At 46.4% G+C, this 26,513-nt stretch overlaps 2 protein-coding genes across 6 annotated transcripts in view; both read right to left on the reverse strand.

The window, feature by feature from the left end:
* The window catches only part of TFDP1 (transcription factor Dp-1), an 88,802-nt gene extending 86,701 nt beyond the window's left edge, over positions 1-2,101 (reverse strand). For 2 of the 3 annotated variants that reach the window (XM_066579666.1, XM_066579665.1), the window contains exon 1: positions 1,605-2,101. The gene's annotated coding sequence lies outside the window, so the exon portion shown is untranslated. The remainder of the gene's footprint in view (positions 1-1,604) is intronic. The other variant, XM_066579667.1, reaches the window with a different exon arrangement.
* A 12,605-nt stretch (positions 2,102-14,706) lies between these two features.
* Positions 14,707-26,513, reverse strand: part of TMCO3 (transmembrane and coiled-coil domains 3) — a 36,727-nt gene continuing 24,920 nt past the window's right edge. For all 3 annotated transcript variants that reach the window (XM_066579668.1, XM_066579669.1, XM_066579670.1), the window contains exons 9-13: positions 25,153-25,348; positions 24,452-24,602; positions 21,611-21,690; positions 20,366-20,515; positions 14,707-18,762 (exon numbers count right to left, since the gene is read on the reverse strand). In XM_066579668.1, the coding sequence (XP_066435765.1) occupies positions 18,649-18,762; positions 20,366-20,515; positions 21,611-21,690; positions 24,452-24,602; positions 25,153-25,348 (691 nt within the window). In that variant the 3' untranslated portion in view covers positions 14,707-18,648. The remainder of the gene's footprint in view (positions 18,763-20,365; positions 20,516-21,610; positions 21,691-24,451; positions 24,603-25,152; positions 25,349-26,513) is intronic.

Below are 26,513 nucleotides of genomic sequence, written 5' to 3' on the forward strand. Positions count from 1 at the left end.
AACCTGTGTGCAAGTGTACCTAGAAGAACTGATGCAGTGGTGAAGGTAAAAGGTGTCACACCAAATATTGATGCGTTTTAGGATTTCTCTTTAGTTCAGTCACTTAGCATGTTCCCCACAGCTGCCCGACTGCTGCACATTAATAATATATCTCTAAATGGGTCCTGAATGGTCTGACTGTCCAGCGGTTTATTCCTGCCTGGTCCCAGCAGGCAGACCTGCATCATATGAGGGGCGACAGGCAAGATACTAAAGCAGTGCGAGGTCCTTTATATGGCATGAGGTACACCAACACAAGGATTAGGCCGCCTGCACATTGTGGAACCCGTCCATAGCATGCTGTGGGAGGGCAGCTTCTTCCTGCACACGAGCAGAAACGTATCGCAGCATGCTCTATTTTTGTACGGTGTCCGCACAGACAGCTTCCATTGAAGTCAACAGAAACCATCTGACTTGTGGACAGGTTGCTAATTCCACGTCATTGCCTAGCAATGGCGCGGGAGGAAAAAAAAAGCAGTACTGCCAAGTCCATCTGTAGTATACATGAAGAAGAAATGAGCCAGGTATGTGCATTCGCCAGGCGGGCACTGCGTTGTATCCTGCTGCGGGGTCCTGCGTTCAGAGTCCGACCCAGCAGCGTGCAGCCGGCCTTAAAAAGATGCCAGACCCATGGACATACTGACAGCGGGCTCACCTAGCAGACTGTACATACCGGGCTTACAGGGAGGCCTCATGCCCACGGGCACACGGATTCCGCATGGGGAGTCCGGCACGGAATACACCCATGGCCATAAGCCCTGCATACCTGTCTTTTCTTTACTGCGGATGTGCGTGGAAGCGCCGGCTGCTGCACATGTGTAGGTGGGGGGTTTTTAAACTCCTGCTTTCCCCACGGAATCTGCGGCCCATCCACAATGTCGGTTGCGAACGGGCTGCGGATTGGACGGCTTCCATTGACTTCAGCGGAAGTCGTCCGTGCGGTAACCGCACTAAAATAGAGCATGCTGCGAGGTTTCATCCGCAAGCGGAAACTGCAATTGGTTTTTGCCCGTGGGCATACTATGGAGGGTTACTGCTGCGGATCCTGAGCACGGGCGCCACTCTGGATTCAGCAGCAACAATCCGCCCGTGGGCATGAGGCCTAAGTGCTACAACAGCAGCCCCTACATGGAGGCAGAGCCCCACAGACTGGGGCACTATCCAGTCCTGCTCCCAGCAGGCCTCCCTGGTACTAGGGAGCACACAGGAGGTCCTAGGCTCCTGCCCTGGTGCCCCGCTCCCCCCTGCCCCTCCGAGGACACCCGACACGTTTAGGGAAGGATCAGGAGTCCGGCAGGGGGGATGGAGCCTGATGGAAGACCACAGGCAGGGGTGCTGCAGGGGCGGCCGGGGGACAGTCGGGGTGCCGCCACAGCCCCCCTAGGAACCCCCTCCACCAGCAGGGTACAGGAGGAAGAGGAGGCCGGAGCAGCGCGGCCCACAGGAAGCCCGGCGCACCAGGCCTGTGGGGCCCCGCAGCACATCCCCCCGCTGGCCCCGGTCCCGGGGAGTAGGCCTCTGCCCGCGTCCTCCTGCAGGCCTCCCGCCTCGTCCGCACTGCTCACCGTGTCCTGCGCTCAGGTCTCTAGGACGGCGGGCCGGACGAGCTCTCCGTCAGTGCAGTGGCTCTGCTAGAGCGGGCCGGTTCATGTGAGCGGGGGAGGCGGAGGAGGGCAGCAGCTGCCGTACACGCAGGAGACAGGAGAGCGGCGGTGGAGGCCCGGGCCTGTGCAGCTGGGGAGTGCAGGCCGTCACGGGGAGACGGGGAGAGCGGTGGGCCGGAGCAGGGCGCGGGGATACAGCATCCTCAGTGCGAAGAGGTCGCCCCTACTTATCAGTCAGCCCGCTGCGGCCCCTCACCGGTGCCCACACGCGGTGCCCGCGCCCCCTGCCGCTGCTCCTTAGTGCTCCTGCCGTGAGCCGGTGCCTGGCGCCCAGTATGTCCGCGCACCGCCGCCGTCCTCCCGGGCCGTCGTCTCTTCCTCCTCTCGCTGTTTCCTCCCTTCCCGTCACCTCAAACAAAAAACCGAGCTTGGCGGCGTCTGGCCGACCTGTGCGCTGATTGGCTGCCAGCGGTTTCACGTCAGGGAACGTAACTCCGCCCCGCGCCGGCTCCGGTGTGCTGTTCTCCATTCTGTTTGGGTAGAAGAGCAGCTGGGAGTGACGTCACGGCGAGCTCCAACTCTTAGAGCGCTGATTGGTTGTCCTGAGCGTCAGTGAGAAGGAAGGGGCGTGGCTAGAGGAACTCGTGCACGGGGGCATGACGTCATCAACTGCCTGAATATTTACCTGGCGCGGGGCCAGCTGGTGCTGACTGACTGGAGTACAGCAGTACAGCGTCCGCTGCTCCCCCGCTGACAGCGGCCAGCGCCTTGCTACTAGGCGGCCATTCCTGACAATTAGTCTCCCTCACTCATAACATGCTCTAAGGAATGTTACCAAGGAGAAAGTAACTCGTGTTAGGCCCAATGACAATGGATGGATTATTGCTGGCCGGACGGCTGCAGCAATGGCCGTCCAAAGACATGCTATATTAAAAGATTATTCCATGCCCACAAGCGGAAATCAACTGCGATTTTCCGCTTGCGGAGAGACTCGCAGCGTGCTCTATTTGGTGCAGAAAATTGCATGGAGAGCTTTCATTGCCGTCAGAGGAAGCCGTCCATCCCGCTGTGAGCACTGCAGAAGTATCGCAGGAATTTGCGTCACAGCCCAGCGCCGGCACATCATGCCCTGCCCTGCGCATGCCGGCCTCGGCACTCACGGCGGATCCAGACAGGGGAGTATGGGTCTGTGTGTGTCAGTGCCGGGCCACCGAGTCCAACCCGACGCGGCTGTGAGCATGAGGCATTAGGTCTCCTGTGCACATCACGCATGGATTTCCACAGCCGAAGACCTACGAGTCAGTGTGGACATTTTTTTAAATGCTTGCCGGCGATTGCGGATACAATTTTTTTTTCCGCGCAGATCCACACTGGCTTATCCGTACGGGAAAAAAAATGACAAGCCCAAAGTACCTGCCCACCTCCCTGCTTGGTCTCCAAGCAACCAGAGAGGGATCTGCCTCCAAATCCACAAATGAATTGCAGATCGCTCGCTGTCATAGAGACCAACGGAGCCCATCCGCACGGAATCCCCAGTAACATAAAGCATACCGCAAGTTCTATTCCACACCAAAAAGAAGCAAAACAAATTGGCACGTGTGCTGGAGGTGCGGACGCTCCATGCTTTCCTCTGGGCGGCTTGAACTGCGGATCTTCCGCCAATCGCAGGTTCAGCAAATCCAGTGCGCCTCTGTCCATGAGGCTTTAGTGTAAGGGCAGCTTCACACTAGCGGAATTTGCTGCAGGCTGCCATGCAGGGTCCGGGCCTGTATACGCACCACGATAGAAAATCTGCGGTCTTTATTACATGTGTATATTGCACAACAGGTGAGCAGTAACATGGGAGCTTCCAGCAGATTGGTATAGCGTATTACATGCGCAGAGTACGCCATCACCACACAAAGCGCACGGGGGGTCACACAGAGCCAGCACCGTGTGATCTGGGAGGGGATAAGTACTACAGCTCCTCCATATCAGCATCGGAGGCTCCGTTCATAACCTCCAGCGCAAAATGACATCTCAACACGGAAGGAAACAGTGCAGCATGCTGCTTAGGCTGGTGAAAGTGAAAACTGGAAACCAAATAGACCACATTATAGGCAATGATCGCCATGCCGTTCCATCATTAGACAGATGCGTTCACAAGGCTTGCTCCCCAAACACTGCATGTCTTTGGAGTCCCCACACAGGCTGTGTCTAAAGAAGCTGCGGGCACAGGTGGTACCTGGCAGCTCACGGACAGGCTCATACAGAAGGCGAGGCCGTGCTGGCTCAGGTACTTCAGCGGTGATCCTCCTTCCCGTCCTATTCAGTACTGAGATGAGGGGGAGAGCCCGTGGTCTCATCTTGGCATGTGACGATCAGGTGTCAAAAACAGCCCCCTGCCCACAAGGCGTATGTGAGCCTGACAGGTTTCTGTGCCCAGGCTTGCCTGCATAGGGCCCGGCCGGGGAGGGTTGGAGGATGACGCTAAGTGTTTGGGAGCATGGTGGAGGCTGATGGGGGTTCTGTGGACAATAATTCCCTGGGTAGTTAGCATTTGTATATTTAAAGCAACTTTCTGGTTTTAGGGCAAACCTGTTCCAGGATGGGAGAGCGGTATCTTACCCCTACTTGATATTCGCTTCCTCGCCCCTTTCCTCTACTGCAATATGTGCAAACATACCGTACAAATTTTTGATAAGTCTATTGCCAAGATTGCAAAGGCTCATAGGTGTCAGAATGATAGATACTCCCATATGACCCCATAAAAAAAATACACCCCTTAATGTATTCACTGAGGGGGTCAGGAGTATTTTGACCGCAGTTTTTTTTCAGAAATTAATGCAATTCAGAGAAGGAAAAATATAATTACATATTTTTACAAATATGCAATTTTAAAGACATGCTTTTCTTCTATAGAGCACATGAAAATGAGGATTTGCACCCCAAACTGGATACCCCTGTTTGGCCTGTGTTTTACCCATTGAAGGCTCAATCTGTTTACTGGACACATGGCTAGGCTTATAATGGAAAACCCATTGGATTGCAGGGAACACCTAAATAAATTCCAGGCCCCAATGCTAACTTGTGCAGAAAAAAAACTTGACTCCCTAACCCCCCCCCCCCCCCCCCAACCTTTTAGATGTTTGCTAAATATTAAATAAAAGAAATAATGTAAAACTGTGTGGTCTGTCTGAAAACTAAGATAATTACAGAAGACCGTCTGGGATGGGCACATGGGGCAATAAAACAGGGTATCCCTCCTCTCATGCTTGCTGCAAACCCAACACTTTTTTGGGATGTATTTCTTGACCTCAGTGGCAGGGTAGGGTGTAGAAAGTGGCGCTCTGTGAGGCTTCGCACCTCCTAAGAATCATAAGCTTGCTGAGGTGCGGCGGTCTCACACAGAAGGCGTTCGATAAGTTGCTCCTGGAACTGCAGGAAGGTGAGCGTTCCTGGGGAGATTACAGGCAGTGATCTAAATAACGCCGGGCTCATACGGCCGTATGTGGAATCCACTTGCAGATACCTGCAGCGGATCCCAGCTGTGAGCCCGGCCGTAGCCCTGTGAACGCCCAAGTAATGTACTGTGCATAAGTGTGTACTCACACAGGCGGTCATGCGCAGTACACCTTTTTGGTTTGTTTATATTTCCTGCACCCTGGCTTAGTGATGATGCAGGTACTCGCAGCCCGTACACAATGTAGCTGCATGTGGGCTGGGGGAATATCTGCGACTATAAAGCACAATGCGCTCTATGTTGCGGATACCCGCAGTAAAATAGAACATGCTGCATTCTATCTTCTGCGAGTGGATTACATAACTTTAGTCCGCTAATGTGAGCAGAGTTGTGTATTCCAATAGATTTGATTGATTCATACAATACGCTTGAGGAATCCACAATTCCTATCCAGCCGCATGAAACCGGCCTAAGATAGATCGCTACTAGGGATGAGCAAGTATACTCGCTAAGGCACTACTCGTTCGAGTAATGTGCCTTAGCCGAGTATCTCCCTGCTCGTCCCTAAAGATTCGGGGGCCGCCGCAGCTGACAGGTGAGTTGCGGCGGGGAGCAGGGGAGAGCGGGCGGGAGAGAGGGAGAGAGAGATCTCCCCTCCGTTCCTCCCTGCTCTCCCCCGCAGCTCCCCGCCCCGCGGCGGCCCCCGAATCTTTCGAGATGAGCGGGGAGATACTCGGCTAAAGGCACATTACTCGAGCGAGTAGTGCCTTAGCGAGTATACTCACTCATCCCTAATCGCTACCCTTTTATATCAATGGATAATGGCGGACACATGACCAGGGACCGCACAACAATGCCTAGGTCACTGCCCCAGGCTCTCGGCCACCTTTTGAAGCCGGGAGCAAGGAGACTTTGCCAACGGGCGCATGCGCAGAAGTCAGGGAAAGGTCCATGGCTAGAGATCTCATCAGGGGACAAATCTGGGGGCCTTAGGTAAGTAATTTAATTTCCCCACACAGATCTGATCAGTGAAGGGAGGTGACGTGTCGTGGCCAGGGACCGCCTACCGCACACCCCTGTGAAAGCTCCAGGCTCTTGGCCACGAGGTACCTGGGAGATTTTAAGTTTCCCTGGCTCTTCTGCCATTGGCACGCAGAAGCCGCTGACAAGTTGTTGCAGGACCAGGTCATCACAGGACATTGTAGAGGCCAGAAGTTTTATCTTCCCTCATGGATTTTTTTAAAAAACTTTTATGCAATCGCTGTTATCCATTGGATAGCGGCAACCAAACAGCGTGACCTCCAATGATAGCTCCAACCTCTTGGCTACCTCTAGTAGCTGATAGTAGGGAGCTGTCACACTCCTAGACCCCAGGGCTTTAGTCTACAGGGCCAGCATAATAAAGCCCAGGATGGTGGGTGGTCACTAAGGAGTTAACAGCCCAAAGTATAAGGATAACATATCATTTATACCGCATGGTCAATAGCATTATAAAAAAATAAATAAACTGTCAAAATTGCGCTTTTTGTACACATCGGCTCCCAAAACACACAAAAAGACCAAATGAACTAATCACAGCCAATCATTCATCGAGCACTGGCTCTGGTTGGTTCTCGAGCCCTGTGGTTCAGCCAATTAGAGCCAGTGCTTTCTGGAGGCGGGGATTTTGAACCTCCAAACCAGGAACCGCTGAGGGAAAACTTTAAGCGAGTCTGCTAGAGCTTCAGGGAAGACGTGTGAGGAGCTAATAGCGCCTGTTAGGTGATGCATTTTTTTTTTTTTTTTATTGCGGCAAGGGCTTATTTTAGGGCTTTTACAGTCAGATTTCCTACTGTAAAAGTTGCATCACGTCGCACAAAAACTGTACATGTATTGCAAAAACTGCAATACATAGGAAGGCTCAATAGGGAAACCTGGGCTACAAAACCTTGCAAATCATGGCAATTTTCAGCTAATGTGAAGGAACCCATTGGAAAGCATGGGCTTCACATACATGCAATTTATAGTGGTCGCATCGTGAGAAAATTGCGCAATTTTGACAGCCGTGTGAAACCGGCCAAAAAGTGAGCAAAAGCACCAGAAAAAAGCATGGTTTTTAGCAACCAATTCTGTTGCGTCGCGGTTACATGTCATTCTCCTGGCATCATGACTCCCCAGCATCTAAGAAGTGATGCCAAAGGAACAACACACGATCGCTGCGGCCCCAGACCGGCTGCAGCAGCCATATAGTGGCTGTGCGTAAAGACAGACTAGGACAACTGTGGCAGCTACAGCATTGGATTGCCAGGGAAGAGGATGGGTGAGTATTGCTTATTATTTTAAAATATTTGCAGCTATTTTTAACACCTTAACCTTTTAACCCCTTAAGGACCAAGCTGTTTTGTACCTTAAGGACACTTTTTAGGGATTTTACCCATGTGGTGGTTTTACTGTCCTATTATTTTCCTTTAGCTACCAAAATTGTTTTTGTTGTTAAAAGCCCCTCCTGCCTTCTCCTCCGGATTATCAGCTGTGACTAACAGCGGACCACCTGTCCTGCTTCTGACTGATTACAGAAGCAGGAGGCTTTATTCCCCACCGTAATTTTACATACAGCTGGGCTTAAAGCCCTGGACCAGGCGCCGTATATTTACTGTGCTTGGTCCCTAATGGCTTAAAGCAGTGTTCCCCAACTCCAGTCCTCAGGGACCGCCAACAGGTCATGTTTTCTGGATTCCCTTGGTATTGCACAGGTGATGTCATTATTGTCAGTGCCTCAGACATTGCCACGGGTGTTCTTACCATAGGATATCCTGAAAACATGACCTGTTGGTGGTCCCTGAGGACTGGAGTTGGGGACCCATGGCTTAAAGAAACCTACGAGGTTTCTTTTTAAAGGATTGTTAAAAGTGTAAAAAATAAAAATGGTTGCAAATATTTTAAACTAATGCAGCAATATAAAATGAATAGCTTCATCTTACAGTGCTATCCCATATAGGATGGGGTAGATCACTGGTCCTTGAGGATAGCAGGCTTCATCAATAAGGACTATTTTGACAAGAGCGCCTTAGTATGAGGGCTCCTGCACACTGGCAAGAAAAATCACACGATTTTCTTGCAATTAGAGAGTGAGTGAAAACACATGATTTTCAATTGTTTCATTCTCATTTGCGATGTTTTCACTCCTGCGATGCTGCATGTAAAAAAAATATTATATATATATATATATATATATATATATATATATATATATATGTATATATATATATAGCGCCGCATTCCCTTTCTTTTTGAAATATCGACAATTGTGTTTAATGGGGCTGGAAGCAGCAGCACTGGCCCCATTGAAAACAGTGGGAGACGTTCGCAATCGCCTGCTGCAGCTGTGAGAATATCGCGCTCTCCAGTGCAGGAGTCCTAAAGCTGGCTACACGCATGACAGCAGTCATACGAGAGCTACAAAGTGGCATGCATCTGACCTCTGCATGAAAAGGTATGGGTCTGCATGCGCACCTCCGTTCCATTCATGTCAATAGGACCACCAGAGATGGCTGAGCACTTGAACCAAGCGCTGTCTTTGCTTGCTAGTTACAGACAGGCCCAGTATCAAGTAGTCTATGAGCTCATCTTCAGCTAGCAGAGAGTTAGAAAGTAGCAGCAGAAGTACTCATCTGAACAATCAGTGGGAGATCTCCAAAACTTTTAACCTATGCCGCATCAAAAGTTTTAGGAGAATCACAATATATTCAGTCTTGCATAACATTTTCTTTAAATCTAAATTATAGTTGAAAATTTCGTGCCTATTACCTTCGGAGAATATTTTGGCAATGTTCGAACTTTAGTTTTTCTGATCCAGAGCTCCAAATACCCTACATAGATAAAAAATAAAAGTGATGGAAAGAGGTTGGCCTGGCACAACTCCTGAAATGATGAATGGCAGTCCCTGACAATTACACAAAAGTGCTGGCTCACGTTGTCCATTGAGGAGGATTAGAGAAGTGGGAGGTACAAGCACTTGGAGCTGAAGAGTTACCTCCATCGGCAACAGATCTTAGACTTGCAGTGCTTATTTGTAGGTGGGGATCTTGTCTCTCCCATTCACAATCCATACATTAACCCCTGTGGTATTACAACCAGTTATCAGAATTCTTCAGTATCCCTGAACCTGCTGTGTGGTTTCAGTTTGGCATCCGATAGGCAACTACGGTATCGTGTCCACCAAACACAATGGAAACAGACAGAAAGCATGTCAAATAGAGACCAAAGTTTGCATGAAGTCAGTGGTTCCATTTGAATACAGTTTTTGGCTACTTAGATGAAAACAGATGCAGCCATAGTTATGTTATAGGCAATGTATAACGCTTCTAACAAGATATCGCAGATCAGCATTTTTCACTTTCCAGTACACTGTGGTCTAGCAAGTTCAAGATAAAAACAATCAGCTTCGGAGTTAATGTAGATAACATATCACTCCTAAATAATACAGCGAACAGCTCCGTAGTGTAAAGGGCATTGAATGTACATGCTAAGTAACATAGGTCGCTTACCGATAATTATCACTTCACAGCAGATGTCAAGGGTGTGGGAGCATGAAGAGCCAGCAGTGAAGAACAAGCAGCTCGGTTATTCTAGCTCACTGGAGTGTTTGTCAAGATACTATACTAAAGACATATTTAACAGCACGGGGAACCTAATTGCCTCATATTTACACATTTGCTATTTTTCAGTATGAAGAGATACAAATGGCGGTATTTTTCAATGGGAGTACTGAAAACGTCTATCCCATAATTAGTATTTTCATTATGTACATAACTCCGATAAATTAGGCCTGTTACCTATCTGGATTTCTTTTTAAGAAAAAAAACGGCAATTTTGCAGAAAATAGTTGTTTTGAGTCAGGAGCCCTCTTCCCAAATAAACATTCTTTTTTGATTAGAGCCATATTGCTACATTTGCCAGTCTGCACTGACCAGGAGTGCACTAGACGTCGTCGAGCACAGTAACTGCTGTGATGTAGTAGATTCAGAATGTACAGACAATTGTAGCAGCTATTAGAAATAGCGCTGTGTGTATTATTCAAGGAAAAGTGGTTTAACAGAAATACTAGGATTCTAAGATTTAAAGGGCTGTCTCAGAAAGACCATCCCCCTCCTTGAAAGGAAGCAGCCGCTGTAGGGATAATGTAATATTACCTGACCATTATTCAGATGAATGGCAGCCTATGTAATAAATAGATCACCTGGGTCAACCAGATTGGGAGGCCTCTAATACACTCATTGTTAAAAGAAAAATCCATCAGCTAGAAGGAGTCGTCAATATCAAAAGAAATTTTATACATGTAATTGTAACATTGGTATAAGTGAGTGCAATATTAGAGCAAAAGCATCATTTATTGTAGAAAACTGAACACCTGAAGGGAGGCTCTAGTACCTTGTTGTCCCGCCTCTAGCTTGGATACAAGATGTGATAGGGCAGGCATGGAGGCTCTAGTAACCTGTTGTACTGACTCCAGCTTGGATACAAGATGTGATAGGGCAGGCATGGAGGCTCTAGTACCCTGTTGTACCACCTCTAGCTTGGATGCAAGATGTGATACGGGCGGGCATGGAGGCTCTAGTACCCTGTTGTACCTCCTCTAGCAGCAGTGACAGTCCCCCCCCCCCCCCCCCCCGAGACTCACGTACTTACCTCCTGGAAGCTCCGCCCCACCTGTGCCTGGAGCGCCACAAGCAGAGATGATCTCTGGCGCACACTGACGTCAGTGTGCTGCAGGATGCCTCCTTCGCCGGACGCTCTCGCGGAACCAACAGGTAGGAGATGACGGGGGAGGAGGATCCTGGCTGCACGCCGGGATCAGCGCTGCTAGTAGTGCTGGTTAGTGAATACCAGCAGGGAAGCCACGGCCCCTGCCGGTATTCACTATCGGGGTGAGCGGCTGCGTGTCAGCGACTATGGCTACACATGTCAGTGCTGACACATGTGTCATGGGTTCGCCATCACGGCTCTAGCTTGTGCAAACTTGTAGGTTGTCAAAATTGGCATCCCAGATGTCCCATACATGTTCTATTGACGATAAATCTGGCAACCAGGCAGCCACGTTGTGGGGACATTCTTGTGACCCCCCCCTTGTGTGTGCGGCTGAGTATTATCCTGCTGGAACATGCCCCCTGGAAGCCGCCATGAGAGGAACACATGTGGCTGCAGGATGTCCTGAGCATATCACTGGGCTCTCATTGTCCCTCGTACCACTACTAGGGGTGACCGACTGTTATAGGTTATGGCCCCGCCAGACCGGCAGTAGGGGCAGTGTTCTGCCCTACAGCAAAGACAGGACTGAGAAGCTCACCCCTCGATCTCCAGACACAAACCCGGCTGTCAGTGCCCAAACTAAACCTGGATTCATTACTGAAGACAACTCAGTTCCACTCTAAGGGCGCCCACCCACTGGCGATTTTTTTTCCCTGCGAAATTCCCAGCATTTTTTTCTCTGCAGGGGTCTATCGCGATTTTAACATTACAAGTCCCATAGACCCCTGCAGAGAAAAAAATGCTGCGAATTTCGCAGGGAAAAAAAATCGCCAGGGTGGGCGCCCTAAAGCAGTCCTTCACACCACTGCAAACAAAGGCAATGATGGGTCTGTCAAAGGCATTACATGTAATAGGCTCCGCAAGACCAAATATCCTTCAACCAAGCAACTGTAAATGGTTCAGAGAGACACAGAGGCCTGTAATGATCGTGCTTGTTGGATGATCAGAAGATCCTTTCAATTAGTGGTTTGTCGAAGAGGTCCTGAGCCCAGTCGCCCGGCCTACATGCCCTCATGCATTCACTAGTGTCAACACTTCCTAGCGTGTTTCCCCAAAAATAAGACACTGTCTTATATTAATTTTTGCCTCCAAAGAGGCACAGTGTCTTATTTTCGGGGAGAAGAGGGGGGGGGGGGGGTTATACTCAGCTGGTCCACGCCAACCGATGTCACGGCAGCGCTGCGGCAAACTGCAGAGTCCTCCCCGTCTGCCATCTCTGCCGGAGACCATTGAACACCACGGACCAGGTGAGTATTGATTTTTTTTGGGAGGGGGTGGGGGGTGTAACAGGTTATCTAGGTCTTATTTTCAGGGGGGGGGCTTATATTTTAACCCTCACCCAAAAACCGGGGTAGGTCTTACTATCGGGATACGACCTACTGCTGCCACCTGGCCCGATCTGTCCAATTCGTTGATACGACCGTCCAGCTTCTCAGATTCCAATAATGCGCCCCCCCTAAAACTCTGTTAACTGGACTAAATCTTTTTGATTGCGTCAGAGGCGTCTCTTGGTCAACAAGCTCTACACAAGCGGAATGGGAGATGCAGTACACACATGTAGCCTCTGAGAGCCTTTATATAGGGTGGAACCCCTTTTAGGGCCTCAGGTGGCAAGACTGTTCATCTAATATATCACAACTCTAATCATTTGCATACCTGGCTGAGATGTAGCCGTCTGCCATGTTTTGCAGCATAACGACACCTCCTTCTAGGAGCTTGATTATTATTATTTTTTTATGACCATGAGTATAAATAATAGCTCTCTGATCAGGCTCATAAAGGGGGGGTTCTAGGCAGGGAAAAAAAATAAAATAGCTTCTATGCCTCCATATGGCCTATCAAGACGGAAAAAGGTAATGTGCTTACAGTCAGCTAAAATCCAAGATTACTTGGTGCATTTCAGAGATTACAGATTTTTTCATTTAAAAAAAATGTAGAACATCTATAATATTTGTGTCCTATGTGGGGAAAGGCCCTTCTATTATCAAGAGACATTTCAATACTGTTCAGGAAGTAAGAACATCTGTTGGCTTATGCACCAAGCATTCTCTGCTCCTTCACCACTGTATACCAGTGCTACATAATATGTCATTATTAGTGTACGGTATATGTAGAAGAGCAAATGAGGGAATTCACTGAGGGAAAAGGTGGTATAATGGAGCAGAAGTGACAAAGTATAAGAGACACTTAGGCCCTCTGTCCACGGGCGTGATTTAGCCGGCGAATCACACAGTCTGAAGCTTTTCATTGCAATTCTCCGCTATCGGACGGCAATTTTCAGCATGCTGCAAATTGCCGCGATTCTCCGTGATCAGCCCATCTGTCAGATAGGCTGACAGCGAAGATCTGTCTGCCGGCTCCTGCTCCCGGGCGGGGGCTCCCGAGGCGGAGATCCGCCGCGGGATACCGCAACGCCCGTGGACAGGGGCCTTATTGATGAAGATTATGTTCACACTAGGTGGAATTTGCTGTGGAGGGTCTGTAATGTAAATTCCAAGTCAAAATCACACCATTTGGTGCAGATTTCACCTCCTCATTAGACTAAGGTGGAATCCGCATTAAAAAAAATCTGCTGCGGATTTAAATCCCCCACAGCGTGTAAATTTACGCACTGGTTTTGTGAGGATTCTTTCTGCAGCTTGTGGACAAGATTTTGAAAAGCTCATCCGCTTTGCTGCTACTGTAAATGCTGCCGATTTTCATGCAGTAGGTTCACATATAAAATCCACAACAAATCTACCTCCTGTAAACACACAGGCATATTGTCACCACGTATTACACACGCGTATTTCCCATGCGTAACACGGCGAATGGAGGCAATGAAAGTCTATGGACTTTCATTCTTTCATTCACACCTGCATTGGAGCTGCGAGGGGGCATCTATATAAAACGCAGGAGAAATAAATCACAGCATGCTCCATTTCTCTGCGTTTCAAATGGAGCCCATGAAGGGCTGCGTATTGAAATGCTGCCCATTCGCAATGCCTGCCAAAAGGGCAGCGTTTAGTATAAAGCCCTGCTCTGCACAGAGTGGGGAATTTGAAGAAAAAAAGTCCCACTGCACATGTCCGTGACGCCATAGTCCCAGGCATGCGCAGTGCCAATTGCAGCCCGTACGCGATCTTAGGGGCTGCAAGACTTGCAGCGTAGTATTCATACGCCCTTGTAAACGAGCCTTACGGGTGTAACACTATGGCCCCTGACAAAGGCTTATTTGACCAGAAACATTGAATATGTTCCCATGTAGTGAATAAACCAGGATTCCACTTTTTCCATGAAGTCAGTGCATTGTTGCTTCACTACATATTTAAGGCAGTGTAAACATTCCTCCGATTTTCCCTTCTCTTCCATCAAAACATAAATGTATCAAATAGCCGTAAAATATGGTACTTTTATAACTAGAAGACAAGGACATTGAACAATAGGCATAAGCAGACGCTTTAAATAGAGATGAGCGAGCGTACTCGCTAAGGCAAACTACTTGAGCGAGTAGTGCCGTATTCGAGTACTTGCCCGCTCGTCTCTAAAAATTCGGGTGCTGGCGGGGAGGAACGGAGGGGAGATCTCTCTCCCCCTTGCTCACAACCACAACTCACCTCTCACCCGTGCCGGCAGCCAAATCTTTAGAGACGAGTGGGCAGGTACTCGGATAAGGCACTACTCGCTCGAGTAGTTTGCCATAGCGAGTACGCTCGCTCATCTCTAGTTTTAAAGCTAAAATGCAGAAAGCTCCTATCAAGTCTACATATGCAGTCATCTTTAGAGTGCAGAAAGGGATATAGAAGAGCCATTACATAGATTTGATACAACTAATAAAATGATGTGAAGTGCAAGAAAATTTCAACATTCTCTTTATTTTAACCTTCAAGTAATACAACCATTTACATTATCCCTGATAAAGCAACATTACTGTCCATTTCATTTAAAGCGGTATTTCCATGATGGTAATTGGTGGCACATCACTAGGAAATGCCATGACTTGCTGATGGCTGGCGGTCTGACTATCCCACTAATGCTCAGCATGAAGGATCACCAGTCCTAGTTAAGAACTGCTTCTCATTTACAGATTTTAAGGGTTATTGACATCCCAAAAGGCTATGGCATATCCTAGCATTCTGATTGATTGGGTCTGACATCTGGGACCACGACACTCTCGTCTCCCACTGTGCAGGGAACTACAATACAGTACCATTCACTTAAGTAGGGCTGAGCTGCAGTTCCCTGCACAGCAAATCTCAGGATCTCCCCTGTGTAGGGAAAAAGCAAAAGCGACTTTGGCCCCTTTATTCTTGCGATTGGTGGGTTCCAAAGGTCTGGAAATAACCCTTTCAAGCTAATTTTCATGGACAATTTATAGCAAAAGGACACTGGTGACAAATCAGGTAAAGAGAATGTACAGAGTTTCCTTAAGACAGGAACAAAAATTTGGTCCAGTATAAGTTCTCCAACTGAAAGTAATATTTCTCAGGATCCATAATTCCTTTTATTAGTTAAGGAGTAGCAGCGTTCACACGAGCTTTAGTGTGCTCTAACAAATTAACATTCTGGTACACCATTTGGTCTCTGTGAAACTGGAATGAGTTAAACAGTCAGTACTAGGAAATACCAGCAACACAATTGGTACCGATATGTGCAACAAGAGCAGTACATGGTCTAAAAGGAACTACAGAAATAACATTTCAAAAGCAAAAGAATATTCTGAACTTGTCATTTTTGGAAATGGTATCCCAAGTGACGGATTCTCACTCTCCCTTTGGTAACACTTAGTTTAGCCTAAAACTGTCTATACACAAAACATTGATGTTGGCAGATCTGGCAAAAATACAGCGTGGATAGAGGTGGTTCAAGGTCTCCCAATGTGTTGGATTTCAGTCTGGAAAATCTGCTAAATGAGCGCCGACACAGTATGCATGTTTATTAGGAAGTCTAGGGAGATCTATTCCATTTAACCCCTTAAGGAGCAAGTGCTGTAAATTTACGGCGTTTGGTTCTGGGCTTTAATCCCTGCCAATAGCAAAAATACGGCGCTGGAATAAAGCCTCTGCTCCTGCAATCAAGCAGGAGCTGGTGGGGTTCTCAGCTGTTAGTCACAGCGGAGAATCGAAAGGAGAAGCGGTTTTTAACCGCTTCCGCCTTCTCCTTTCCTGGGTACATAGCGCTCAACGAGCGCTATGTACTAAGAAGTGAAAGTGGAAGTGTTTCTTCCACTATGCAACCCAGCAATCACATGACCGCCAGGATAACCCTGTTACAGCAGAGCTACAGGGTCCCAGTAGACCCTAATCAGCTCTGCCACTGATTATTGTCACTGCAGGGGATGTTTTTCCTGTAACTGGGGCTCCTATGGATGCTCCAGCTACAGTGGCAAAGTGTGAAATTTAATTAAAAAAAAAAAAAAAAAAAAAAAAAAAAAGAGGTCTTTTATAACGTCATGGGGGACATAGATATTTTTGTAACCATTTATTTTAACAAGTTAAAAAAAAAGGACAGAATAAAATAAAAATCTATACATAAAGAAAAAAATGACTCAAAGCTGACACCAACCAAAACAGTCGCCATATACGACCTGTAGTCCAAAACCATACATATTATATATGAAAACGTAAATTCACTAATTAAAAAAATAAAACCATAAAAAGGTTAGAAATCTTTTTTGTTTTAGCCTTTTACCCCCAATAAAACTAAAAAACGGGAAAAAGTCAGTGAAAAAGATTTTTTTTTAAAATAGCCCTATGTGTCACAATAAAAAAAAATAAAAACAAAACAGCAAAAATCATTTTGGTAGCTGAAGAAAAAAAAACTAGGGCAATAAAACCACCACATGGGTAAAATCACTAATAAGTAGATAACATTTTCAACCATCCACTGCACGGGTGAAAACGTGTAGATCAGTGGGGGTCTGACCGCTGAGACCCCTACAGATCCTGAAAACAGGGGACCCATGTCCCTCCTACTTTGCAATGCAGGATCCCTTCTCTGTAATTCTGTAACACAACAGTGAATGTGCGCTGCTCACACACGTGTGGCCACAGCTGCATTCATTTCAAAGGGGCAGACAAATAGCCAAGGGCTATGTTGGGCTATTTACTTCAGCTCCATTGAAATAAATAAAGCAGCTTGGACTCCCATCAATCTATTAGTTTTCACCCATCCAGTGAATTGATACAAACTTGTCATTTCCTCCACTAACTGGAATACCCCATTAGGTCCAATAATGGACAGTTGGTTGGCTATACTGGCACTTGCCTGTGATTTGAAGGAAATAGAGAAAATGTAGTTACTATAGCCATCTTGCAAAAAAAAGGTTTCAAAACCAGACAAAATCAATCAGGATGACCACATGTGACCCGATACAAGTCACACACAACCCAGCACTCCTTCAGCGCACTGACCCTGCCGAACAACTGCCATATTCCCATTCCCAGACACAGTAAGACACAAACGAGTAGGGTACTAAGGATAAAGTGTCTGTAAGGGCTCCCACACAGGGCATTTGCGTTTTTTGTTAACGCGATTCTCAATGGGACTTTCTATTGTAAAAAAAACGCAACGCACGCAACTGCGTTTTTGGTGTATTGCGGTGCGTTTTTAACATTAGAAAGTTCCATTGCTAATCACGTTAACAAAAAACGCAATCGCAAGTGTGTGGGAGCCCTAAGGGAGACTTTATTTTCTCCAAGAAGGGTCTCTAAGGTGATTACAAGGTGTCCCTTTGCTGGGACCCCAGCGATCCCGTGGAAGAACCCCATTACTAGTGTTCAATTTTCCTGCAGCGTCACCGCAAGGAAAAAGAAGAATTTCATGAATCTCAATGAAATCTCAATGAAATCAAGGGGCTGTCTATACAAAGACTAACATGTGTTGGTTCCTCCACAGCAAGAGATACTCTATGTAGCCACCTTCTGCTCAAGACAATTTGCCTGATAGTGAATGGGGACTTACTCTTTGAACGCTGCAGTCACGTCTGTATTTCCCCGTTTTGACTGAAGGTTTGACATTGTTTAATGGAATAACTCAATTTGACTGTAGAAATCATATATATATATTATAATTTTTTTTTTTATGTAGTGTAGCTAGGGCTTATTTTGGGGGGAGGGAAGAAAACACATTTTATACCTGCTATTATTTATGTAGTGTGCTCAAATATCTGAAATATATGATACCCATCTGTAATTATATCAATCCATCCTCGCACCTTCATGGAGGACTAGAAAAAACGTCCTTACCCTTTATAAATGAAAGGAAACTAAACGCTTATACAAAAACGAGTGCAGGATAAACCCAACACACAACTGTCCTTCATACAAAATATTTCCATAATACAGTAGAACCTGTAAATGTGCTGGCCTTAGGTTATTGCAGAGAACTCTGTCCTACTGAAGTATAGAGAAGCAATGTGGGTCCTAATACTTTGACCATGATGCGCGATTTGCTGCAAGCCTCTCCCATAAGCCATTCTATTATCTAGATTTTTTATTTACCTGCACCATGATCCACCTGTCCTAGCAAACAGCACATAGTGCAAGAAAATTACTTTAAGATGATGCTCAAGTAAAAAAAAAAAGCATTTAGATTAAAAGGCACATAGAGAAGAAATATTCAAGGTTATCTCCAGGAAACTGTTGAAAATATTCAGTATAATGGGCCAAAAAATGCTGAAGATTCCAGTAATACCAAAGCATGACCCAAACCAGCTTTACCTTCTAAAAGTGTTCTTGTAGCAAAGGGCTACGCAGTTTTCTGTGACATACATGGCATAAGAAACACTGGAGGTTATCAAGTGTTCAGTCGTTTGTCTGGTCTGGGAACACATTTGGTAATAGCTACTCTCCACAGGGCAGGTGCTAGAAGAAGGCTTAGGGTTGTCACACTCAGGATAAGGAGGTAGACCTGGAGGAAGAAAAAAGGTGTATTTAAATAACCCCAAACTTGTAGAAATGTGCACCATATTATTTAAAAAAAAACACAATTCTTCACATTTCCCATTACCTATCAGGGTGCAAAGTGTGATGGTTCTCAGTGAGAGAGACCAAGTAATCTTGGAGATATGATAGCTTTTAATGGCTAACAAAAATACATTATGTTATAGCAAGCTTTCGGATCTTCTATGGACCCTTCCCGAGGAATAAATTCCTTTGGGAATAAAAACGTGTATTTTTATTAGTCGGTTCTTGAAGCTCTATAAACAATTCATAGATAAAAGTGTTGCAATTTGGGCTGCTGGAGAACCATAAGGGTTCATATACATTAAGTGTGCTGAACCCAGGTGGCTGACCTGCCTTGCAATAAAAAGGTCAGTGGTAACAGCAAGTTTTTGGGGGGCGTGCAAGACTGTGTTTGAGTACGACTTAGGCTCCATCTCACAACAAGTGCAGAATCGAGGGAGTCCGGAATAAGTCAACCCTGTGGTTGGGCCCTTGGTATCTGTGACAGTGTTAAATGGCAAGCTAGATAGAGCATAACCTAATAGGTTCTTTCCTTTGCAACACTACACAGTTAGTGCATGCTTGAGCCTAAAACTACTATTATTTTATGCACATCTTTTTTTTTTTGGACACTTAGACAGCTTCAAGCAGGGACATAAAAAGTGTCTAAAAATAAATAAATAAATAATTGGAATAATGACACGTACGGCCATCTTTTTGGTGTAATTTGGGGAACAATTTTGGTACACTTAGCTTAGTAAATCTTCCCCACTGTGTTGCTTATTCTTTCCATTAAAGGGGTTTTCCCATTAAGCCAAGTCTGTTAATTCGCTTGCACATAAATGCTAGATTCAATATTAACCCTTTCACATAAGATCGCATTCATGCACGTCCTCTGGCGCTGGGGAGATATGTTAGAGAGCCCAGGAGCCGAGCCTGCTCTATACCCAGCGGGTGACAGGTGTGTTAAACAGCTGGCAACGGCTGCGATTGGCGACTCCAGTGAACGCGGTGTGCGAGGTCTCAGGGCTACGCAGAGATCTTTGGTCACACAGCCAGAAGTCACTGTTTAGCGCTGACTTGTTTGTTAAGGCAAATCCGCACCACAAGATAGCAGAATTATACTGAGTGAAATACGTCTGGTTATGGCCGCCTGCACACGAGCGGGTCGGATCCGGCAGCGAGAATTCTCGCCGCGGGACCCGACCTGAGAGCCTGCAGGGACGAGCGCGTACTCATCCGCACCTGGCGGCCCCAGCTCTTTCATGTGCCGGCTGCAGCGCAGCCGGCACATGCGCAGACCGGAGCCGGCGGCCGGGTGAGTGCGTGCCCCGCACAAAAATAGGACATGTCGCGGTTTGTTTGCCACGCGAGATTTCGCGCGGCCAAACCGTGGCCGTCTGCATAGGAGTGCGTATTGTAATGCACTCCTATGCACACTTTCAGTGGCGGAAATCCCGCGGCGGGATTTCCGCCCATGTGCAGGCGGCCTATGGCAGAATTTTTTTTAATGCTACAAGGAAATCCACCTCTGACATTTCTATCGTCTCCAAATATTCAGGCCTCACCTCTCGTGAAATAATCCCCGACCTGCGGGCTCTGCTGCCTAAAACAAATGAGAACTCACTGACTTGAGCCAACCCGGCAGACACGATCCACTTAATGTACTGACTGCTCTTTGGCAGAATCAGAGACAGCACAAGCACTGCCAAAATAAACTGGAAGAAACAAACAAACAATATGGTTATTACATTATACAAACAGATGATACTTTCAAGTTACACTGACCTGGCATGCCCTTCCATACATTTGATGTGCACCTGTATATGATCTATTGATCCATGTTAACGACACCTAAAGGTCCCTTTACACGGGCCGACTGTTGAGCAAACGATGCCCGACACTCGTCCCTGTGTCTCCGCGCTCCCGTGATCCTGCACGGGAGCTAGCAGAGCTGGCTAGTTCATAGAGCGGCCAGCAGGAGGGGGGGGGGGGGGGCAGTGCAGGAGATTTCTCTCTCCTCGCTCCTCCGCCTCCCTCCATTCACATAACACAGCGGCCATTCGCTACTGAACATCCGCTGTTTATGCTGCATGAAAGACGAGCGATGAAGATTATCGCTCATCGTTCAGCTTAAACAGTGGCCGTTCAGTAGTGAACAGGCGCTGCGTTATCTCAATTGAGAGGGGCAATGGAGCAACAGGGGAGAAATCTCCTGCACTGCCCCGCCCCCCTGCTGGTCGCTCTGTGAACCAGCCAGCTCTGCTAGCTCCCGTGCATCGAGTGGTTGAAGGAACACGATAATGAACTTTCCACACTGCGTCAGCCCTCAAACTTACTGGACTGTATCCCCATTGAAAGGGCTGTGAGATCTGCTCCCACTTATCCGAAAGTGTGCACCAACTGATGGAGCTGCTGCAACAGACACGAGTCAAGTAGGTTTGTTACCTTAAGGAATCTGATCCTAGATGTCTGTAAGCAGTGATCGACGAAAAAGGTGGACAAACCACTTACTGAGTAGGTGTTCCCAAAGCAGTGACTAGTCAGTGTATAAAATAATAAAAGTAGCAAATCTTCAAGTTCTGAAGCCGCTGCAGCGATTGATTTTTGCAAACTGTTGATTTTTGCCAAGGGCCTCCACGAGCTAGTCATCCAGATAGACTCAATCAATGGAGCCCATTCTGACAAGGTTTTGATACAGATTTTGGTTTGGATTTTCCGCTGCAGAATATCTGCCCCATTTAAGCTATGTGTGAACGTACCCTTTAAAAAACCTCTTTAAAAATTTTCTCTCACACAGGGTAAAACCTTACCTTCATTATCACCAGAGTCAATGTCAAGGATAAAAGAATGGTTAGCTCATAAATTACAAATGTTGGAAACACATGAAGACCTGTAAGCAGAAAAAAAATATTAAACTAAACAAACTCAAATTTCAAAATTCAAGGTAGATTTACGTGGGACAGAAATGCTGCGGATCTAGCGCAGGGGAAATTTTTGCGGCAAAATTTGCAGCATTTCCACATGACACACTGCACCATTGGTGTGGGTTTTGACTCAGCTGTGTATTTGAAGCTGATTTCAGTCTGCGTACAAGTGCTTTTCTCACCTGCAAGTACTGCGTTCCGCCAGCCCCAAAGCACATCACACACCGTCAACTATCAAGCGCTGGTCAGGTGATGCAGAAGCGTTAATCCCCTGACCAGCAGCAGTAGTGCTGAGTAGTGGATGATAAGTGAGGAGTCTTATGCTGAAATCAGCTGCAGATACGCAGCTGAATCAAAGCCAAAATCCAACAGTGCGTATTTTGAAACCAAAATGCTGTGAATTTTACTGCAAAAAAAAAGGGATAAAACAGCAAATCATGAATTAAAGCATGCTTCAAAAATGTATCCTTAGCCCAAACTATTGATGATAACAAGACTAAATTGGCCCCCTTCTCCCTGAAACAACCAATGAAGTACATGTACGTCATTGGTCACTGAGGAACGCACGCAGCAGGCTAGCACGATCGTTACCTGGTGGGCGACTACGTGAAAACGGTCACACCGGTCTGTAATGGGCACAACTGGACCGCATCATCCAAGCCATTAGCTTATAAAGAGCTGCTCTATCTCCCCACAGGAACCCTGACAATAGGTTGCCACAGCAGCCTGCAGGCTACTAATGGCTTCCAGGCCTAACATATATTCAAGCTTAACCCCCTAGTAATCAGCCTATCATGTTTTTACGTTCTTCAGTTGCAGGACATGTATGAAGGTAGATCAAGCCGCGATCTTCCTCCATGCAACGAGGGCGCCAGCTGTTCCTTACAGCCAACACCCGCCAGCAACAGTTCCGATAAGTCGTGTGGCTCATCAGAACTGTTAACCCTTTAAATGCCGCTGTCAATTCTGACCAGCATTTAAATCCTCCGAATGATGTTTGGGGGACCCATACAGCCCCCTGCAATGAGATCACTGGGAGCCGTGTGGGTGACATGAAAGCCGTGTGGGTGACAGCCGTGTGGGCTGTCCTGGCAGAATGCCTATCAAACTATGCCTGTTGGGACCTGTTAGACTGCCTGCCTGATCGCAGTATGATGTAATGCTATGCCATTACATCATACTGCAGGAGCGATTAAAACGTCGCAATTTCTGGTCCCCTCTAGGGACTAAAAAAAATTAAAAAATTTTAATTACTAATTTAAAAAAAAGGAATACAAGTTTTAAAAAAAACTAAAACTTTTGCCATATTTATAATAAAAGAATCCAAATAATAAAACAAAAATACATATTTGGTGTCGCTGCGTCCGTAGAAGTCTGATCTATCAAAGTATCTTACTATTTTGCATGGCGAACTGTAGTTTTTATTTGTACCATATTTTGGGTACACAAAATGTATAGCGTAGCTTATAATTATTAGTAGGGTATAGAGAAAAAAATAGCATCAATTTTGCGTTACACAAACGCCGTACTCAAAGCATGAGTGACGTGATAACATTTTTCTGCAGGTTGACACGATTATGACAATATCAAAATTATACAGCGTTTTCCACTTTGCCAAAATAAAAGCAAGCTTTCTAAGGGCGTGTTTTTTATGTAACCAGCTGTAGTTTATATTGGTACCATTTTGGGGTGCATATGGCTTTTTTGATGACTTTTATTCCTTTTTATTTATTTTTGAGAAGAGAAATCGAATAAAAACAGCATTTTGGCTCCGCTATATAATTCTTTTATTTGTTATACAGCGTTTGCTGTGCAGGATAACAATTGCGTTCTATTTATTGTACGGGTTATTACAGATGCTAGAATACCAAACGTGAGGTGTTTGCTTTGCTATTTAATTTAAAACAATGAAGGTGATTGCACCAGATTTCTTATCTCCCTGTAGGAGACTTGACTAGAGATGAGCGAGCGTACTCGGAAAAGCACTACTCGCTCGAGTAATTTGCTTTATCCGAGTATCGCTGTGCTCGTCCCTGAAGATTCGGGTGCCGCTGCGGCTGACAGGTGAGTCGCAGCGGGGAGCAGGGGAGAGTGGGCGGGAGAGAGGGAGAGAAAGATCTCCCCTCCGTTCCTCCCCGCTCTCCCCTGCAGCTCCCCGCTCCGTGCCGGCACCCGAATCTTCAGGGACGAGCACAGCGATACTCGGATAAAGCAAATTACTCGAGCGAGTAGTGCTTTTCCGAGTACGCTCGCTCATCTCTAGACTTGACCCTATGTTGCTATGCTAATACATTGTAGTAGTTCTGTATTGCAATGACTAATAATCGCAGATTCTAAGGCAACTGCCGCATTAAAGAACTCCCCAAAATCTGCACTTTTGGTGCGCATTTTGACCAATTATCAGCGGCATCTCCGCAGTAGATTTACACAGCTACACCACTTCCTCTCACCTCGCAATACATTATGCCCTGTCACACAGCAGCCTCTAGCGAGTAATCAGATGATTCGGAAGTACCATTACCTTATCAGGCTGATGGGTGACGTGCGGCGGGGGAAGTGGTGTACCTGCTAAAACTCACTGTGGATTTTGATGCATTTTTTTAATGCCGAAATGCTGAAGATTAATTTTACGCCAGAAAGAGATTTTGGAATAGGTCATCAATTTTTTTTTTTAGCTGGAAAACCCCTTGAAGTTTAATTGCAGGTTTCATTCTCAGCAATGCTTACCTATAGAAGCAAAGAAAATAATAGCCAGGAAATCTCGTATGGGCTCAATGCACAACATAATTTCCTCAGTAACCATGTGCCCTTGGGAAGAAATGAGAGCACCAGCTAGGAAACAACCCAATTCCATTGACACATCCAGTAGTTCTGTTAGCTGCCAGGAAAGAAAATGTCATTAAATAAAAAATGTCATAAATACCGGCATTAATTAACTGTTTAAAGCCTTCTTTTGAACAGGTCATGAGTGCCACTAAGAGCACAGCAGATCTAGAGTATACTATGGGCCATTTATTAAGAGGCACAGGATATCATTGCACATTCAAAGCAAACTTACGGTCTGCTGAAAGAAGTTGTGGCTAGATTTATGAGTCCGAGCGCTACAGTGAAAAGTTTTAGCAAGGCTCTGAAAGTGGAGTCTAAGTCACAAAACCAGATCTGTTCACAGTAATTTATTCAGCAAGAGCTGAAGTGTAAAGCAGCGTACGCATGTTACTCTATGTCACAGTGTGGGAAGCCCAACACTGAATTTCCATCCCTAATACATTCTGAAGTCCGCTCATACAAAGACATCATTATAGGCACACACGCAAGACTCACAACGTAGTACAAGGCTGCCAATGTTCGCTTCACCCATTGCCGTACATTCCTTAGCGGATTGATAACATTTGGAATATGTACATAGAGTCAAGAAAATACTAAATTACCGTCAGCATAAGAAATATGAAAGCAGAGATTCCCATGACCATTATTTCTTTATTTCCTTTGCTTTCGTTATGCAGTTTCCGACAGTATGGCCCAATGAGATAGGTCTTCATAATAAGACAGATTAGAAAGACCGCAACCAAAGAGAAGACAATTTGTCCAATCAGTGCAAATATCCGAAAAACTTCCAAGACAACACTACAGGGAGAAAAAAATTTATACACTTGTTAAAATACAAGACGACAAAAAAAAAAGTTCCTGTACGTCGTGGCATGTAAAGAGTCCACAGAGGGAGTACTGCAATCATAGCGAGCAGAGGTTTCATGGTTCAAGTTCCCTACAGGGACATCAATGTAAAATAGAAAAAAATACTGTAAAGGGGGCATTCTAGGGGCTCAATTCTGGTGTCCTCCCCTTCATAAATCCTGACCTTATGAGTGCCCCCTGATGTACTCTCCACAGCTTCTACATTTTCACGCCATATTGTGCCCTCTTACTGGGCAGGTACTGGTGGAATCAGAGCTTCCCTTTGAAATGTACCAGAGACTCATCTACAGAAATGTTTTTCTCAGGGGTGTATGCCCGGGCAAACTTGGCAATAAAATGCTCAATTATCAGCCTGATTTTATATAAGCCATCATAATGGGGTCATCGCTGGGTGGGCACTGCGTATTGTCATTATAACACTGGAAACTTATGGTCCCTTCAAAACGCGTCCTTCACATCGCCATGTTGAACATTGGGGTGTGGTATACAATGTCCGTGCTCCAGTAGGCCCTAATACTAGCCCCATACAATTCCCCCAAATTTTGCGATTTCTAATACATTCTCAGGGGAAGTTCTTTTTTTTTTTTCTTATCATGAAATTCTGATCATATACAAGTGAATTACTTTGGATAACGACGTAGGCAATAAAATCATCTGGAAAAAAAGTCCACCCCTCTGAGCCCTGCTGTAGCAAATTCTATCCACGAGTTCCCAGTAAAGTCAGGGATCTGGGGTAATCTACTGAACATCAGCTGAATCGGGACCTCTGGAGTGGCAGTCCTTGGTTACCTTCTTGGGTGTGCAGGGAGTTCAGACTCCCTTGATGATCAAGAGGATAACACCAGAATCTAACTTAGAAGCAATAATTGCAGAAGCCTCCTCCGGGCCATACTATACATATATAAATGTATTAGGCCTCATGTCCACCGGGAAAATCAGGCCCGCCGTGGATTCTCCATGCAGACTCCCGCAGCGGGTCCCTCCTTTCCCGGGGACATGAAGCTAAAAAAAAGATTAAACTTACCTGTCCGGACGCTGCGTATCTTCCCTCCATCGCGGCCGCATCTTCTTTCTTCGGCGGGGCGGATGTGCTCGG

This window comes from Eleutherodactylus coqui, chromosome 1, assembly GCF_035609145.1.
Source record: "Eleutherodactylus coqui strain aEleCoq1 chromosome 1, aEleCoq1.hap1, whole genome shotgun sequence".
Classification (NCBI taxonomy): Eukaryota; Metazoa; Chordata; class Amphibia; order Anura; family Eleutherodactylidae; genus Eleutherodactylus; species Eleutherodactylus coqui.